Here is an 18,137-nt window from a genome sequence, read left to right as displayed (position 1 = left end):
CAGACCGAGACATGCAGAGAGAGAGAGAGAGAGAGAGAGAGAGAGAGGCACAAAGACAGAGACAAACAGACAGAATACAATGCGAGATATTTCATGGAATTCGGAGAAGCAAGCAGTTTCGCTTAATTAGCTTCCCAGGGCCCACGGTAGTGATAGGATTCGCTCCAGTGCACTTTTTAGTGTGATTTATGTGCAAACATGTAACTTGTCTAGAGCTAGACAATAATACCGTCGATCGCCCGCGCGCGGTGGTAATATAACACAGCCTGATCTGAGCTGACTCGAGTGAAATTATATGTTGCTCTCAAAGACGTTTAAATATAATTGCTCTCGATTATGCCAAAGTGTGTAAGGGTCACCGGTCACATTTGCTTTATCGTAAAAAGAATTTCTAATTTACCCTCACGAGTACGAGTCACAACAAAATCCGATATCCGGTCGCTGAGGAGCCTAGCCGGAGCTGAGTGCGGCGCCGATGACGAAGCTGAGCTGAGGGCCTAGGATCGATGTGAGGTCACTACACTTGATCCCCTACCGGTGTGTAGCCCGACAGGTCTAGTAGTACCGTGCGTACCGCCTTTCGACGCGACTTGTTGTGTACTCGGCGGCGCATTTGTGAATGTGATTACTTGTTTTGTTGAGCCCTTCTTCTTCTTCTTATCTTCCATTTGAGCATCGGCCTCTTAAATAGAGCATTTTCGTTCTTTGAGTGGTGACTTTGTGCCGTATGCAGGGTGTTGCTGCATCTACTCAGTTTGTTTGAGATGCAGAGGAGTCTAAACCATGGCAGATGTTGCAGAATTTCTTCGACAAAAGGGGTTTAACGACGTCGATATTATTAAAGGTTTCATGGGTGAGTGACATTTGTTCTATTAATTCATGTAAATATGTAGATCTATCTATCTATCTATATATGGAAATGTTTATGTAACATGAAATTATGAAAAATAAATGAAATGAAATGAAAATGATTAGCGCCTTAAGCAGAAAATCAGATTGAGAGAATTAACAGGGTCAGGTTGTATAAAAACATATTTGAATAAATAATAATATGTTTATATAGAATCTAGTGTGAATGTTTGATTGGAAATTGTCTTAAAGTAATAATTTGTTATGGCCCTGGCTGTATCAATATGGAACAAATCTATTCCGTCATCGATAACTACAGCAATTAGTGAAAGATTCTGAAATTTTCTGTATATTTGAGAGCAGCTCACAAGATATGTCGGTGTTGCTATAGCCTATGTCTAACAGTTAGATCTAATTTGTATTTTACTGATGACAACTTTTTAGAAAAATATTCTTGAGGTTTCAAGATTTCTCACTTTCACTAGGTCTATACCTCACATGTAGATTTATACTTGTATTTTTTTCTCTCATAAATTGGTCTTTGACTATTTTGTTAAAATCATGGTCTAGTAATTAAGCCAGCTAGGCTTAATTACATGACTCACATGAGATACACTGTTTACCTACAGTACTGTATGTCTTATGTATCACCTACAGTACAATACATGTACAGTAGGTATCCTTTATAATTGATATGGCTGATTGAGGATTCACAATATGCTTGTACGTTGTATGCTTTGCTACACTTTCCTTATCTCAGGCACATGTACATGTAGATGTAGGAGGAGGTGGGCACATCTACAGGGAGGTGATATGTTTTGACCGTGTAAATATAAGTATAAAGTATAATCCAAAGAAATTGATGAAAAGAAGTTGATTTCATGGAAACTCATTTTTATAAAAGGGAGCTTGTTACATCCTTTACATGTTGGATATTCAATATACAACACTAGTTGTATGCTTTGCTACACTTCCCCTATCTCGGGCACATCTAGAGGGAGGATTTTTATAACGTTAAACACTCCAAAGAAAATTGATTGAAAGAAGTTGATTTGATAATTGGAAACTCATTTATATATATATATATGGGAGCTTTGTTACATCCTTTCATGGGCATATTTACGTAGGGTGGGGGGGGGGGGGGGGGGGGGTGGTGGGGTGGGGGAGGGGGTTGGTGTTTTAGGTGTTCACACATTCCCCCCCCCCCCCCCATTGGCAAAAGAGGGGTGTTTTACAATTTTAAAGACACTGTTAATCTGTGTTTTTCCATTGTTCCCCCCCAAAAAAAAAAAAATAAAATAAAATAAATAAATAAATAAAAAAATAAAATAAAAAATAAAATTAAAATTAAAAAAAATAAAATTAAAAAAATAAAAATAAATAAATACATAAATAAAAAAAATGAATGGTCAGAAGCATTGTATAACCACACGGCACTAGTAATTGAAACCGATTGAATACTGTCCTGATTGTGTCTCATTTCTAAATTCATTTTTTATTTCAAGTATTTGCCATACAGTACATGTGTACATAAATCTAGATTTGAGATTGTACATGTACGTACATGTAAGTATGAAGTATGTATATGAGAAAGTGTATTTCATTTCATTTTTCATGCAGATAATGACATTGATATGTCGATCCTGCCCACCATCACAGAATCTGATCTTCGGGAATTGGGCATCGGGAAGACGTTCGGAGAAAGGCGTCGGTTGATATTGGCGATACAGACCCCAAAATCTACACCTCTGAGTGCCAGCAGTAGTACTTGTAGCCGTGTGCAGATGGGCCAAGCTCCCTTGCCTTCCCGTCCAAATATACCTGCGAGCTACAGGGCACCCCTTACAATGCCAGAGGTAAAATATATCGGCTCACTTGTACTTGTGTTGTTCCATTGGGTCTTAACATGATCGTGTTGGGTTACAGTACACAAACTTTTGTGAACACATACTCCCATATTCACGAAAGTATGCTTGTTGGTGATACTTTTTTTTCTTTTTCTTTTCTGTCTGAATATCTTGTCATGTTATATACATGTAAACAGGAGAAGCATAATGATTTCAACACCTGCTGCCAAAATCAGTTTGACAGATTTTTCTGTGACGATAACTGACAGCTCCTATACATTATCAAAACTAAGTGAAAAATAAGCATGATTTATTCTTGTTGCATAAAAGTAAAAATTTACCGTTGCAAAAAGAAGGAGGCGCGATAGCTGAGTCGGTATAGAGCAGTGGTCTCGTAATCCATTGACCCGGGTTCGAAACCAAGTCGATGCGCTAGTGCCCTTTGGTAAGGCATTAATCCTCATTACCAGGTCCCTCAGAGAGGACCTAGACCCGTCGGCCGTCTGGTTGCTTACTTACAAGCATTTATGCTTTCTTAGCAGTCAGGTAAAATAACCACCACCACCAATGGTAGTTAAAAAAAAAAAAAAAGGGTCTTTAATGAGGAAGATTTATATCATTAGGGCTATTTATTTCTTCAGACAAAATCATTATCTGTACTGCTTTTCTTTGCTTTGATTTCTAGGACTACAACATAAGGAGCATTCTTCATAGCCATTACAAGGGAAGGGCAGTTCTTAGAGAGCTGGATACCGGAAGGATGCCATCTGTTATGAACAGGAGGGCCCTGGTGCAAGTGACGGTTGAATATCTCATTTCGAACGGAGGCCATTTGTTGTAAGTGTCTGAATTTCTTGAGAAGAAAAAAAATGGACATATAGAAGTATACAAATCCAGGGTATTTGGTCCTTTTGTGTCCCGTATGTTTAAAAGAATTGTGGTGCAATGAACGCCGATTGATTTTAAAAAGAGAGTATTAGTTTACAGCATTAATTAGGACTTGCAAATTTATACAACTGTCAGATATACTAAAATCTTTGATGCATGCAGTAACATACTGGACAAAATAGCATGGACGTGCCCAAATACAGTACCTACAATGTACATGTACATAATGCTTGCTTCTGAAGATGTAAAGTTGTTTGGCTGAAAGTGTGTTTGCGTGTATGCTTTCACTGAACATGTTAACTTGTTGCTATTCAGTTCTGGCAAGTTCAAAGTATTTTGCCAAATATCTTACTCGTGTCATCAGAGTTTTGATTATACCAAGTGGTTCTATCAATTTGTCAGCTGTACTTTATGTACATGGAGATTGGGGATCAGATCGATTGGTAACAGGTAGGACTGCAAATGGCCAAATAACTTTCATTTATCTGCAATTGTAGGTGGCCATAATGGTACTTTACAGCACTGTTCCTCTGGTTCCTTCCTTACTTGTATTTTAGAATAGTCGAAAAGACCACACAGAAGATTATCGATCAGTAGAGGCGTGGACTAGTGGCAAAGTCACCTGACTGTGGATCGCGAGGTAAAGGGTTTGAATCCTTGTCTCAGCACTAGCATCCTTAAGGGAGACATTCATCTACATATGCTTCTCTCTGCCCAGGTCTAGGGACAAATGTAGACCAATGCCTTGTAAAAAGCTTTGAAAGTATCACTCTAAAAGCTAAAAGCTGGGGATAATGATATAACCAGTAGCCTAAGGGTATATTTGTATAGTAGCTTTGAAATATACATGCAGTTATTATTATCTATTATTTTGAATTGTCTTCATATACAGGTACCCAACCAATGAGCAAAAGCACGCCTTGGCATTGGCAATTGTTTACCAGTTTCCACGTATGAGGAACAACCTACGGGGGGAACAGGGCTATGTAAGTTTGAGCCGTACCACGTTCTTGTTTGTGTAGGGGAATACTACTACAATAATAATAATAATAATCTTTTAAAGTCCACTCCAAATTTTATTAAGTTAAACCGAAAAATTGATATTCTTTTTGCCCAATTGATCGTGAGCCCGGCAGCCACTGAGCAGCGCCAGATCGACGTTGCTCTATCCCTTATTGTTGAACGCCAAACAAGGTAGCAGCAACTCCCGTCTTTTAACGTATTTTGGTATGACGCGGCCGGGGTTCGAACCCACGATCCCCCGGTTGTGAGGCTGACTGACTGAGCCAACACACGGGTACCCATTTAATACCTGGGTGGAGAGTACTACTACTAATAACAATGATAATAATAATACAAATACAATTGCTGATAATAATGATAATAAGGACAATAATAATGATAATATTCATTATTCATACAGTAAAAATAAAGTGAATGAAAGTCAGTGCAATGTACCAAGCAAGATAAGAACCTCCTTAGTCTGTTTCTTTAAAAAAAAAAAAATTGAGCATATGCTGTGACATAATGACTTGTTTACACTTTTTCCATTCATTTATGTATGGGGGTGGGGGAGCAGACTAAAGTATTAAAAGAGCTTGTTATCCACATCATTTTGTTTATGGTTATTGCATCATGGCACTTTTGCAGGTATTTCTCCACGCATTGCCAGATTAAACTGTAATACCTGTTTGTGCTCTCTGTCTGCAGGAGTACCTTTACTATAAAGGTCATGGCTTTTTAGAGTACCGTCTGAAGACCCTACGAACAACAGCTGCACGTCGGAAGGCCAGTGCTGAACTATGGGATCCTGTTCATCCAGAAGGAATGATGGGAATGGACTTGATGGATTCTGATAATCAAAGTCTTGGTGATGATATTCATGGACAGATTGATGATGCTACCACTTCAAGTTCTCCTAAAGACAATGGTGAACCGCATGAAAGGGTAGAAACAATCGCCCTGAAATCCTCAGATCAATGGGCAGAGGATAGCGCCTTTGCACAGATGGACCAAACTCCAGATCCTCATCCAACTGGAAACGATGATGATTGTATGCTAGTTGAACCAGAGGATATGTTGAAGTCACACTCGATGAAATTGGAAAATCAAAGTGTGCGTGAGAACATTCGTGTTAAGCTGTACAATGTTTCCCAATCAACAGGTCAATGTGTAAACCATGTTGAATGTCCAAAAATGCTGGATATACACCCTGGGAAATCTCAAAATAAAAGTGCGAATGCAAACATCCATGTTCAGTTGGGCCAAATTTCACTTCAAAGTCTAAACCGAAATTATGTTGAATCACAAGACACGTTGGAGACACCCTCCCTGGAGTCCCCATATCAAAGTGCAAGGGACAGTATTCATAGAAAGATGGGCAGTGGTTATCATCCAAGTTCAACCGGAAAACACATTGAACCTCCGCTTATGATGGATAAACACGCCAGGACATCTCAGAATCGAAGTCCAAATGTGAACAGCCATGTCGAGATGGGCCATCCTTCCCATCTGGTTTCAACCGCAAACAACGTTGACTCAGAAATGTTGGAGCGGCATTTCTCGAAATTTCGACATCAACATGGAAGTGATGACATCCACGTGCTGCCTGACCAGACTTCTCATCTGAGGCAAGCTCCCAGTGCAAGCATTGATGAGGAAGCAAGTTGTTACAATGTAGCCCCATATTCAAGGCCAGAGGTAGGTTATGTATACATGTATTGTTTTGTGGCTGGAAGAAGGGCAAAGGCGCGTTGTACTTTGGGTTACTAACATTAAGCAGAGGCAATGTAGCCCGGTAATCTCAAAAGCCACCCTAATTTATATGTAAACTATATTTATATCTTGCTAGGCCTGTAAACGATCATCGGATCATGGGCCAATCTTGAGCCGATCAGGTGAGATCGGATAACAATTTCCAATCGCTGATCAATAAAAATGATCAGAAAAAAAAAATTGGCAATTTTTTTTATTATTTTTTTTAATGCTAAAATTTTTCAAGTTTTTGGCTATCAAATGCCTTTAAAAAATGCATACCGGTAGCTGGGATTATTTTGTCATTAAGAGTTGTTGTAGACCATGTTTGTTGATATTTAGTGCCTTTTCATGACTTTGAAATTAATTATATTGGTCCAAGAAAAGAGGCAAAACATGCAGGCCGCCATCTTGGATTATAATGTACCGATACCGATCACAGGTGCGAGGGTGCCGCTCCGATCTTCCGATCCGATCAAAGCCCCAACTTACAGGGTAATATCTTGCCTAATATTTTGTCTACTGATTATTGGAGACCAAAATGTCAACCTCTCCATTGTTCTGCCTAAACAAATCATCATACTTCATTCACTAGGAGAAAAAACAGAAAAAACTTCAATCTTTGTGTGGCTATTTCTCAATTTCAATTCATGACCAAAAACTTTTCTTCTTTCTTATTTTACACTATTACAATAAATTTTATGGAACCTACGGGTTGACCCTTTGGATTACATTTATAATTTTGGATTTAAAGATAGGCCATAATCTCATCTGCTTGTATTTTCTTATCATATTTAGCACTACAACATAAGGGGAATTCTTAAAAGCCATCCTAAGGGAAGGCTAGTTCTTACGGACCTGGATTTGGGCAATATGCCATCAGCCAAGAACAGGAGACTCCTGGTACAGGTGATGGTTGCGTATCTGGTTGAGAATGGGGGTGAGAAGTTGTAAGTATTTTTTTTTTAATCTCAAGAAACCTGAAAAAGAAATCTAAAAAAGAAATCTAAAATATTATGCATGTATATTTCCATGAAAAAATCATGCAGACAATTGCGTCCAATACATGGATTTTATTTGAAATCTGCAAAGGACCAGCTGCAGTTGGGAAGTTGTGACCAAGGCCCCGTCTTACAAAGATTTGCAATTAATCCAAATCAATTGCAAGTTCTCCAATCAATGGCAAGTTTGCAATCTCCCATCTCTTATGTACATAGTTGCGATTTATATCAACTCTTTGTAATACAGGGCCCAGGGCTGTCTGTACTTGTAGCTTGCTTATGACTATTTATTATTGAAAAGGCTCCACAGATGACCATCATTCTTGTCTTGTCTTCATGTACAGGTATCCCTCTGTGGAGCAGAAAGAAGCCTTGGCAGTAGCAATTGTTTCCCAGTTTCCGTGTACAAAGGACAAGCTTCCAGGTGCAGAGGGTCATGTAAGTTTAAAGAAAAAAAAGGCTCAATAGCAAGTTGCATCCATCTCGAGTATGAAGGGGTCTCTGCATTTTATGTTCCTATACTTCACGGACACATGAATATCAATAAATTAATCATGGGTTGTGGAGACATGCGAATTGGGCACACAGAGAAGAGGCATGGGCCAGTAATAAATGATAATGATGAATCTGGATTTATTAAGTGCTTGATACAAAACACCATGTCTACACGCTTTATAAAAATATTATTGTTACCCTGGTCATGACATTCACAAAAGTAACTAGAATATATATATATATGATTCATATTTGCCTAGCATTATCTTGAGAGCATGGCAATGGCATCCTTGAGGGCATTTGAACATGAATAACAGCTCAGCTATTGTAATATCTGATTCTGCTTGTGCTCTTTGCCTGCAGGAGTACCTTTACCATAAAGGTGGTGGCTTTTTAGAGTTCCGCCTCAAGACCCTACGAACTACAGCTTCGCGTCATAGGTTAAAAAAGAAATCTGTTCAACCGCACGAAATGGTGAAGATACAGCCCCTTGGATCTCCAGGTGAAAACATCAGCATAACTAAAGTAGTAGAAGAGCAAGAAGAGCAAGATGATGCGAGTTATGACTGGGAACCAGGTGAATCGGAAAATACGATGGCCATCAAAGCCTTCTTCAAGGATACACACTCACATCGAACCAAGTGGATCCAAGATGGGGACATGAGTATCTCGGACATCATAGCAGTGTATCCCTGCTACAAGGATGTGCCAATCCTGGTGAGATTTGATTTCTAAACTTCTGGGGGCTGTTCCTCGAAACCTTCATACGTCTAACTTCTTATATGTTATAACATGCATTTCTATGAGATGTCCACGAACTTAGGTTGATGACGGTTTTCAAGAAACTGGCCCCTGTTTACTATGTTCACCCACTGCCTATGAGAACTGGGAAAATTCTGTATAATGCTGTATTGGAATAAGAGTATTTGTTCGTCAATGGGTTAAAGAGGACACTGTGGTAGCACATTTGCATCAAATTATATGGCAAATGAAACACTGTCATGGCATAAAAACGTTTTGTACCTAGAAATGTATACAAATCACAGAATGTTGTCTCTACCATTGCTTTAACTATTTACCACTCAAATGATATTCCTGTGCCACGCTTTTTATTGAAGAGGTAGTATGGCTGGGTCCTGTTATACATCTTGTATGGATTACTCGGCTTGGTACACACCAACTAATAAGTTTAGTTCACACTAGGGGCCGTTTCTCGAAACCGTCATAACTACAAGATCAACGACATCTCGCCACTGTCACGCAACTTGTCAGCTAAGTGTTTCATGAAGCCGTCTTTGCCAAGATGAGCGACAACTTCCGCGACAAGCGAGTTGTCACTGCTCCGAACCTGTCATATCTTTTTAATTGCTGTAAAGCGCCATCACAAGTCAGTTTGTTGCCATTCCATGGGCCGCGAAATGGACGATTAGTTTCACTATCATTTTGAGAAAAATATAGACGAGTTTGGTACGTAATTCTCTGGGATGCGAAATGCAAATGTACAAAAGTGAGAATACAAATTATACAGATACTTTAAAAAGCTTAATATAAACATTAAATCACAAATCATTAAACTATAACATATAAATAAGAGCGGTAAGAATGTTACACACCGTTTTCCATAGTCGATCCATAGTCTTTTCTTAGGATACCGTCATACCTTTGGGGCCTATGTGCATTATTTTCCCTCTCTATTTACTTCTTCCAAATTATATTTTCAATATCAAATCAATTATATAACGAGTATTTATGAGACTCTAGAATAAAAAATGGCTGAGAAAAGACATTTTGCCTAAAATTCCTCGTCACAATAAACAAAAAAGTACGTATTGATAAACTATCACATTACGGTATCCTTCAACTAACTTTTGATTCGTCTGTCGAAAAAAAACACTCACCGGTTTTTCTTCAATTTAAGAATCTTTACAGAAATATGCAAATCGTTTGATGATCTACATTTGATAATGACACTATTTATTATTTATTTTAGGAGAATTTATATGTATATATTTCTTTTTGAACAATTTTAGCCCCAAAACTTGTTTTGGGTTATTCGTGATAAATCAAATGGATCGTGACAAAGACTATGTTCTTGAGCTGCTAGTATCGCGATATATCGATATCATGTCTGTCATGGCTTTGTGGAACGGTTTATCCGCTTCATGACATCTCCGTAGGTCGCCGACAAAGATATGACTGTCATGGAGTTGGTTTCGAGAAACGGCCCCCTGGTATATTAAATGATTCAGATATGATTTATTCCGGTAGCGTCCATCTTGTGGATAATCAGCAAGTCAACAAAATATATGACGTCACAATGGATTACATATTGAACGCATATTAATTTATATATCGACAATAAGAGTGATATCGATAAAACAATAACATAACAGGTCCTAGTTTATGTACAAATATCAAGTGTAAAACTAAGCAGGTGATAAAGAGGGTAGTCTTGCAACCAATTAGGATTTGAAACGTGTTTGGATTTTTTTATAGCAACCAGTGCAAATCTTTCTTATAATTTATGCCTATTGTTTGTCCTGGCCGACACATTTGGCACACCTGCAGATGTGACAATTGGCACATGAAGCTGGGGAAAGGTTATGGTAATTATGTATTCTACATAAAAGTTTGTAAGATTTACATTACGATTTAAAAGTGTACTCACTTTGGTTGCATGATGTATATAAAGAAACATCCGTTTGGAGCCAGAAGGGCATTGAGTTATATTATTCATCACATATTTATCACAGAATAAACACACGTCTGGTTCTGAACAGATGATTATGCTTTACCACACGATTCATAAAATTCTTTGTATACAGATTGACTACGACTTCTCATTGAAGTATGGGGCAGAGGCTGCAAACTCCCTGATATCATGGCTGCCGGCATTTACAGAATCTGTTCTGGCCTTGGCAAAGACCAAGGAACGTGCATCTAGTATCCTTGAATCCTTCGGTGACAATGGAGATAGTATGTATTGTATACTCTAATAATAATGATGATAATAATAATGATAATAATAATATCCATAGTAACATTTATATAGCGCTTCGTACTAATGTTTGTAAGTGCTGTAATATTATTACCCTGGCATTAGCCAAGCAGCCTTGATATGGCGCTCTGGCATTCAAGGAATTTCTTTCTGCTGCATACCCATTTAAATCACCTGGGTGGAGAGTGGTAGATGCAGGTTAATGCCTTCCTAAAGGACATTACACTATGAACATGGCAGACAAAGAAAGCGGACAAAATATACAGTTCCTCAGGTAGACAAAGGAACATCCCTTCACTGCTATTATGTAAAAATGTGTGGAACAGGTGTCACATGCATATTCACCTGTTCTACACATTTTACATAATAGGAGTGAAGGGATGCTCCTTTGTCTACCTGAGGAACTGTATATTTTGTCCGCTTTCTTTGTCTGCTATGTTCATAGTGTTAGAACCACTGCAAATTTTGTTTGAATTTATATTTCTAGCTGTACACAAATAATTTGTATGCCTCCGCACATCAAAGGTGGTGATGGAAGCATTGTGATTTCGGGTTTTCCCTTCGTCTGTCAATCTGTCTCGCTCTCTCGTTAATGCGATATCTTAAAGATACTGTGTCCCTGTTGCAGCCAACAACAAATTCTGTAGAACTTTGCAGGAATTATGAATATGTCATGTATGTCCTATCTGTGAAATTTAAGCGTAAGCAGTGTCCTTATATTCAAATTATGCAAAGGAACCTGTTTACTTGCTAGACTTCACTGTCAGACACTATTGAGTAAGTGACTGGCTTTTTTTCTTCTTTGGTAATAACATACATAAAATGAGCAGTAAAGGGTACATGAGCATTTGTCTACATCAGTAGCCTAGTTCTTCTAATGGCCAAAATTAAACTGATTGAATATTTGCGCAGCATAAAACGTACGACCATTCGGTACAATGGTCGGAAAATCAGACTATTACTTACTGGCTCTATAGCTCTTAAGTCGATGCAACAACTAATAGTCATTATTTTGCCACTTAAAGACATTTTCAAGCCCCCCCCCCCTTTTTTTAGGGAAGTTCTAAATTAGTATTATCTTTTAAATGCCGTTGGAATGTAACCTTTTTATTTTTTGGGCCTGCAAATGGGACATACTGTAGTACCTTTAAGAACCACTAGAGATATTGAACTACAAACTTGATGATAGTGTGTATCACCATAAGAGACAATCTGATTCATAACTTCTTTTATATATGGGAAGGGAATGGGGGAAGGGTCATAAATTATCTCAAACTTTGATATTACTGCTTCCTCTTTGTTTAATTATGTTTTTGAAGGGCTAATTTCCATTTATTGACCTTGATGACAGTCAAGCGTTTAGAGAGCAGTTGTTTTTGCATAGGATAATTCTTTGTGTTCGGCACAATCATATTGTGCTGTACATACGGGTAGGGGGTGGGGTCCGTCAATCGGCCAGATTAGGGGCAATACAGCCTTTCCACAAAATTTAACAAGCTGATAAGGTTGCACGTGACACCCCTCCTTTTTTGTTGTTCCATAGATTCTAGAGGAGAGACTTTTACAGGGTTAGGTAATAGTTTTGTTCTTCCCAAAATGTTCAGGAATGTTCCTGGAAACGGAGTAACATAAATGAATATACATATATTATTCTTAGCCTCTACTGTCTTCTCCAGCCTATGTTATCCAGCATTTGAAAGGAATAGAAGATGTAACTTTTAAAAATCTTGTTGTCTCTTTTTCACAATACAGTCTACCTCTGCGCCCTGTATGTCCTACTGGAACTCCTGCCAAGTCCCACAGGGAAGGTCTCAAAAAAGCAACAGAAAATTGCCGGAAAAACTGGAACCCGTAAACAAGACACAACCAACCGTGTTTTTCAACATCATCCAGTAAGTGTACATGAAAGAGGAATAAAATCACAATTGTTTTGATTACTGATTGACAGTTTAATCTTCTTGGTTATGATGCTTCATTTCTGTGTGAAGCAAACTCATATATGGGCATGAATCTGATAGTATCATACAAATTGTGTCTCTTATATGTCATGAATTCAGATGCAATCTATTTGAAAACAATTTCTATTGCAATTATTGGTATGTTCAAACTTATTTCAAGGAAACATAATGGGCCCGTCATCTTGAAGTATTGTGTATACATTTTGTAGGCTATTTTGGTCATGTAATGGACTTTGGTAGAATGACCATTTTAATGTTCTTGAGAAATATCCATGAAATGAATATGGCATAACTATGTGAAAGCAGTCTCAAAGCTTGTCTTCAGTTTAAAAGAGAACTAAACCCAAACTACATCGATTGGTGATCTGAATGATCTTTATTTAATTTCTGTCAGACATGTTTATTCAATTTTAGAGCATTTACGGTATGACTTTACTTTACGTAACAAATTTGGTTTCCAATCGATAACTTCAGTAATGTTTGACGGATTCTAATGAAATTTGATATGAAGGTACATGATATCGAAATACAGGCCAAGTTTGATTTTGGAGTATGTAGGTCAAAGGTCATAGCTCGTTAAATATGCAAAAAAATACACATCTGGTTTCCGATCGATAACTTTAGTAATGTTCGACGGATTTTAATGAAATTTGATATGAAGGTACATGGTATAAAAAAACAGCCTAAGTTCAATTTCTGAGTATGTAGGTCAAAGGTCATAGCTCATTAAAAATGCAAATCTGGTTTCCGATCCATAACTTTAATATTGTTTGACGGATTTTAATGAAATTTGATATGAAGGTTCATGGTATCAAAACACAACCTAAGTTCGATTTCGGAGTATGTATGTCAAAGGTTATAGCTCTTTAAATATGCAAATCTGGTTTCCATTCGATAACTTGAGTAATGTTTGACAAATTTTAATGAAATTTGATATGAAGGTACATGGTATCAAAATACATGTACAGCCTAAGTTTGATATCTGAGTATGTCGGTCAAAGATGAAAGGTCATGGTTCATTAAAGATGCAAAAACACCTAATTATATATGTAAAAATGTAGTTAACTTCCTTGCCTAGTAATATAATAGTATAGTCCAATAGAGGTAACTTGTTCTGACGTATATAGGCCATTTGTACCCTGCGAGGGGATGCTATGCTTTGCGTTGACTTGTTTAACTTTAATCGCTGCATCACATCATCTAAACAACTCTCGTTTATTTATCACAGCTTGGGTTTGATGTTGCTCGGTATGTTGCCGGGAAGCCAGCGAGACTGAAACAGCCATTCCTGCTGTGCCTAGGGCCCAAAACAGCACCGGAGGAGTACTATATCATCGCAGATGATATGGCTATACCGGCGGGAAGCTCTACCCTTGAGGCTTTTGGCAGGCTCTTCAAGGCCTACTGTGTCTTCAAGGCGCATTTTGACAGTCGTGTCTTGATCTTCTACAATTTCTTTTCCTCTGTGGTGTACAAGGTGACAAACAATATATCTCCTCAAGTCAGAGCCTTTTATTTGCTCCTGTCCAACCAAGAAAATTAATAATCCCTGAGGGACCTGAGGAGAAAAATGATCCATGACTTGATGGACATCAACTACAAGGATTACATCTCACCGAAGGTAGAACGAACAAGACGGGGCCATGACCAACAATTCTATATCAACAAAGTCAGGACGGATGCACATGCATACTTATTCTTCCCAAGGACAGTTAAGGACTGGAACAGTCTCTCTCCCTTAATTGTAGCCCAACCTTCCTTAAATACTTTTAAATATTTGTTTATTTCCAACTTAAAGCCAGCACCTTAAGTTGGTGGCCGCACATGACGACAAACCTCCAGTTTAAACCCCTTTACAGTGCTTTTTGAGGAATCCTACAAAGTACCAAGTATTTTTTGTAGATTTTCCCTGACTCACACACATTTTTTGAAACCACCAAATGTTTCCAGGACCCATAATAAGGTGAAAACTTCTGTTTATTACTTTGTCTGTATCTACTGTCTCAAATGGTGCCAGCAGTCATTATCCTAGTCATATGAATATGAGTAGGAGGAGAAGAAAAATGTAATATCACTATTTTGAGAAAAACAAGAAAAACATCAAGAAAGTTACAATTCCTAGAATTTAAGATCTATACAAATATTGGAGAGACTCCAGTAGAGAGATTTTCATGATGACTTTGCCACTTATAGTATTTATTGTTGAGATTATTTTCTTTTTCAACTTAAAGAGAGAAGAGACTATTTCTTAATGATACATAATACGTAACTTATTTTTACATGTCTTCTCAATAAAATGTGTTTGTTCCACAGCTATTTAAGGTAGACATTTGTGTTGTGCGTATATAAATCTATTATATTCAATCAATTACGGAAGTGTTGTTGGGGGCAATACAAAGAAATACTATTCTCCAGAACTGATCTGTACAAATAGTTTTAAAAATAAATTGTATGTTCTCCTAAACAATATTTATGAATTACTGAAACTCATTGTGAAACTAATATTAGATCTGGTGATCATATTAACGAAACCTAAAACAAATTATTGCAAATGCCAACAATCATAAAGAGGTGCTAAATTCTGGAATAGTAGTGAAAAAGTAGTTCCACCAGGTATGTCATTCAACAGTTTCAAAATCCATATCAAGAAACGCCTGGTCAATAAATTATTATTTTATGAAAAACAATACCGGTAGTCTTTTGTGCAAATTCTTATCCACTGAAAAAGATTGCCAACCCTCTCCCTCCCTTATTTTATTTCTACTGTCACCATATTTTTTCACATGTCTTTGTATCTGTATGTGTTATTTTGTTTGTTTTATACTTTTATAATGTATGTATATATGTGCATTTGTCTTTTAAATTATTTTATAGTGATATTATTTTTAAGTGTATAACCTAGCCTCATGTCTTTCATTTTGCTGTATGGTTTTTTGACCAAATTGAAGATAGTTTCTTCAGAAATGACACAAATGAAATCAATTCCAAGAATTCAAACCTTGTAAGAATAAAAAAACCTAGAAAAACATACAACTTACCTAAAGTTTATTAAATGTACCAAATCACAACAGACACCACACAGAAAATCTGCATAGGGAACTAGCCGAAGCTCCATGAGATACATGTAACTTACCAATTGGAAGCAACATCTATTGTCGTCAGTCTTTGTGAATAGATAAGCTCTATTCCATTCCATCGCGAGAATTAATCAAATGGATGTGAGGGAATAGAGTTGAATGACGGAGAATGGCTTTGCTCCTATGTCACATAATCATAGAATTTTTCTAGATATATATATATATATATATGGTGTTATTGCTCCAGGATGAACATAGTCATTTAGAATCTTCTGGAATTTGTATGGTGTGGATGTGTAAATAATCATAAGGAAATTATGTATAGATGACTAGTAATCAGAATTCATAGCATGTATTTATGTCTATGCTAATCTATATATAATTTTCTACACAATAGGAGATTGTGTAGAGTAACTTTTCTAATTCTGTAATGTGTAAACAAGAAATGAAAACAAGACGTGACCTCACCTTTGTGTAAATATTTGAGTAAGAGTGTAGCATTAAAATGAGTCTATATACAGATCAATGGAACCCTTTCCTACTGGGTGGAATGATATGGAACTTCTCAGAGATTCACAAACCAGCCCTGATTGTTATACCTAGTTGTAGGTAGAAATTTTCTAGTCATGGTTTTAGATTGTTTAAAAGTTGGAAGCATGCACAAATTAGATGAAAATTTATCCGGATCAATATTGGTTTCGCTGATGGTAATGTAAATTAAAAATAAATATATGATAAGAAATCTTGTTAATGCTTCTGGTCCATTGTGGAATTCAGATTGCAACACTAAAATGGCAATCCAACCTTTGTAATAAGTTCATCTGTATCAAAGCAGAAATATAATAAAAATGGAATGACGAAAGTTTGAAATAAATCGGACCATGATATATGAGGGTTTGAAGTAAGAGATCACTAATTATTTACAAATCTCAAATTTTAAAGTACAATGTTGAATCAATTCATTGCATTTTAATATGTAAGGTGCCATCAATGAAAAGATTACATGACACCAGTGTTTTCATTTTTTCACAATTTCCATGGTCCATTTTTTAAAATGGAATCACATTTGTTAAGTTTCAAGAGAAAGGCAAGCTTTTGGTAATATTCCAAATTTCCAATTGTTTTAAATTCATTACCAACATTTTTGCACTTATAATTAAGGGTTAATAAGTTGATAAATGTTGGAATTCTGTGGTTATTTTTGTTTATTCTTGCCATTGATGTTACTTAATGTATATTTGACAATTTTTGTCCAGGGTGTAATAAAAATAATAAGATCATGCCCATTGATATAGTGCCTGTACTATAATTTAAATATACTCTACTGCCCTAATACAAAGTATCATATTTTCCCCCGGCTATAGCTCAGCCCCCATGATAGGGTGCTTAAGCAGTCAAGGAATTACTTCCTACCAGGTGCCAATTTAGTTCACCCGGGTGGAGAGTGGCTAATGTAGATTAATGTTGTACAGTATAAACCATAGCAAATAGTATATATGAACTTGTAAATTGTTTATTAGATTGTATTTATATTGATCATGTTATGTGTTTTGTTAGTTCCAATTGTTTTACACTATTCTGGGATCTGTGATGTACAAATTTTGTAAGAAAAGGAGATGGGAGATAGAAGAGCAACTGCAAATATATAGTGGCAAATTTTAGTAGTATTAGCTATAGCCTATATGAAATAAATGAACCTGCTGCATTGATCAGTTAATGATATTTGAGACTATTCCTGCGTCTGCATTTTATTTTAATCATGTTTCACATTTTGTTCCTCAATGTGTGTGTGTCGATGGAAGTGTTTGCGGTTACATGATTTTTGTTGTTGTTGGTTCCTGTCTCTTTAAGAAGGGGAATGGGGTGGGGCATATTTGTGTGGAGTACATGTCTCTTGATCCACAATAGAATCTAATCGATGGAGATATACATGTACCTACATGAATGTTGGGGACTATTCCCCGGACAAATAACACTGTTGTACTGTTTTAGACATAATGGTCCTCGTATGTGGAATGATTTAACTGATAAGCTAACATTATGCACAACTATATCATCCTTTAAAGGATAGAAAGAACTATGACCACTGTATTAGTTTCAAGATTTATCATAATAAGAGATATTATTTACTCACATTTTTCTTTCTTGAAATGTTCTTGGGCTTTTGATCTGTACTACTTTTAATCTTGCTTGCACAGTCATATCAGTTTTGAAAGGAAAACAAGTCAATAACTATAATTGAGTATACATCCAATTTTGTGGAAATCCAC

General features: G+C 36.9%; 1 protein-coding gene across 1 annotated transcript; it reads left to right on the top strand.

Moving 5' to 3' along the window:
- The first annotated feature begins 202 nt into the window (after window positions 1–202).
- Window positions 203–17,599, top strand: LOC755565. Its single transcript, XM_001190570.4, has 11 exons — window positions 203–853; window positions 2,470–2,705; window positions 3,382–3,533; window positions 4,477–4,570; window positions 5,295–6,284; window positions 7,137–7,288; window positions 7,684–7,777; window positions 8,198–8,551; window positions 10,660–10,810; window positions 12,585–12,724; window positions 14,019–17,599. Exons 1-11 carry the CDS (start codon window positions 784–786, stop codon window positions 14,331–14,333), a joined length of 2,748 nt encoding a protein of 915 aa, XP_001190570.3. The 5' UTR covers window positions 203–783; the 3' UTR covers window positions 14,334–17,599.
- Window positions 17,600–18,137: the final 538 nt, after the last annotated feature.

Source organism: Strongylocentrotus purpuratus, unplaced genomic scaffold (assembly GCF_000002235.5).
Source record: "Strongylocentrotus purpuratus isolate Spur 01 unplaced genomic scaffold, Spur_5.0 spur5_scaffold_15, whole genome shotgun sequence".
In the NCBI taxonomy this organism is placed as follows: Eukaryota; Metazoa; Echinodermata; class Echinoidea; order Camarodonta; family Strongylocentrotidae; genus Strongylocentrotus; species Strongylocentrotus purpuratus.
The sequence above is the reverse complement of the archived record's forward strand: the minus strand, read 5'-3'. Positions and strand labels throughout refer to the sequence as shown.

Bases quoted from the DNA above. Each gene is read 5' to 3' on its own strand.
- LOC755565 (XM_001190570.4), top strand. From the start codon at position 784: ATGGCAGATGTTGCAGAATTTCTTCGACAAAAGGGGTTTAACGACGTC. The intron at 6,285-7,136 runs GTAGGTTATGTA...TATCATATTTAG, and splicing joins CCCCATATTCAAGGCCAGAG to CACTACAACATAAGGGGAAT. The intron at 8,552-10,659 runs GTGAGATTTGAT...CTTTGTATACAG, and splicing joins ACAAGGATGTGCCAATCCTG to ATTGACTACGACTTCTCATT.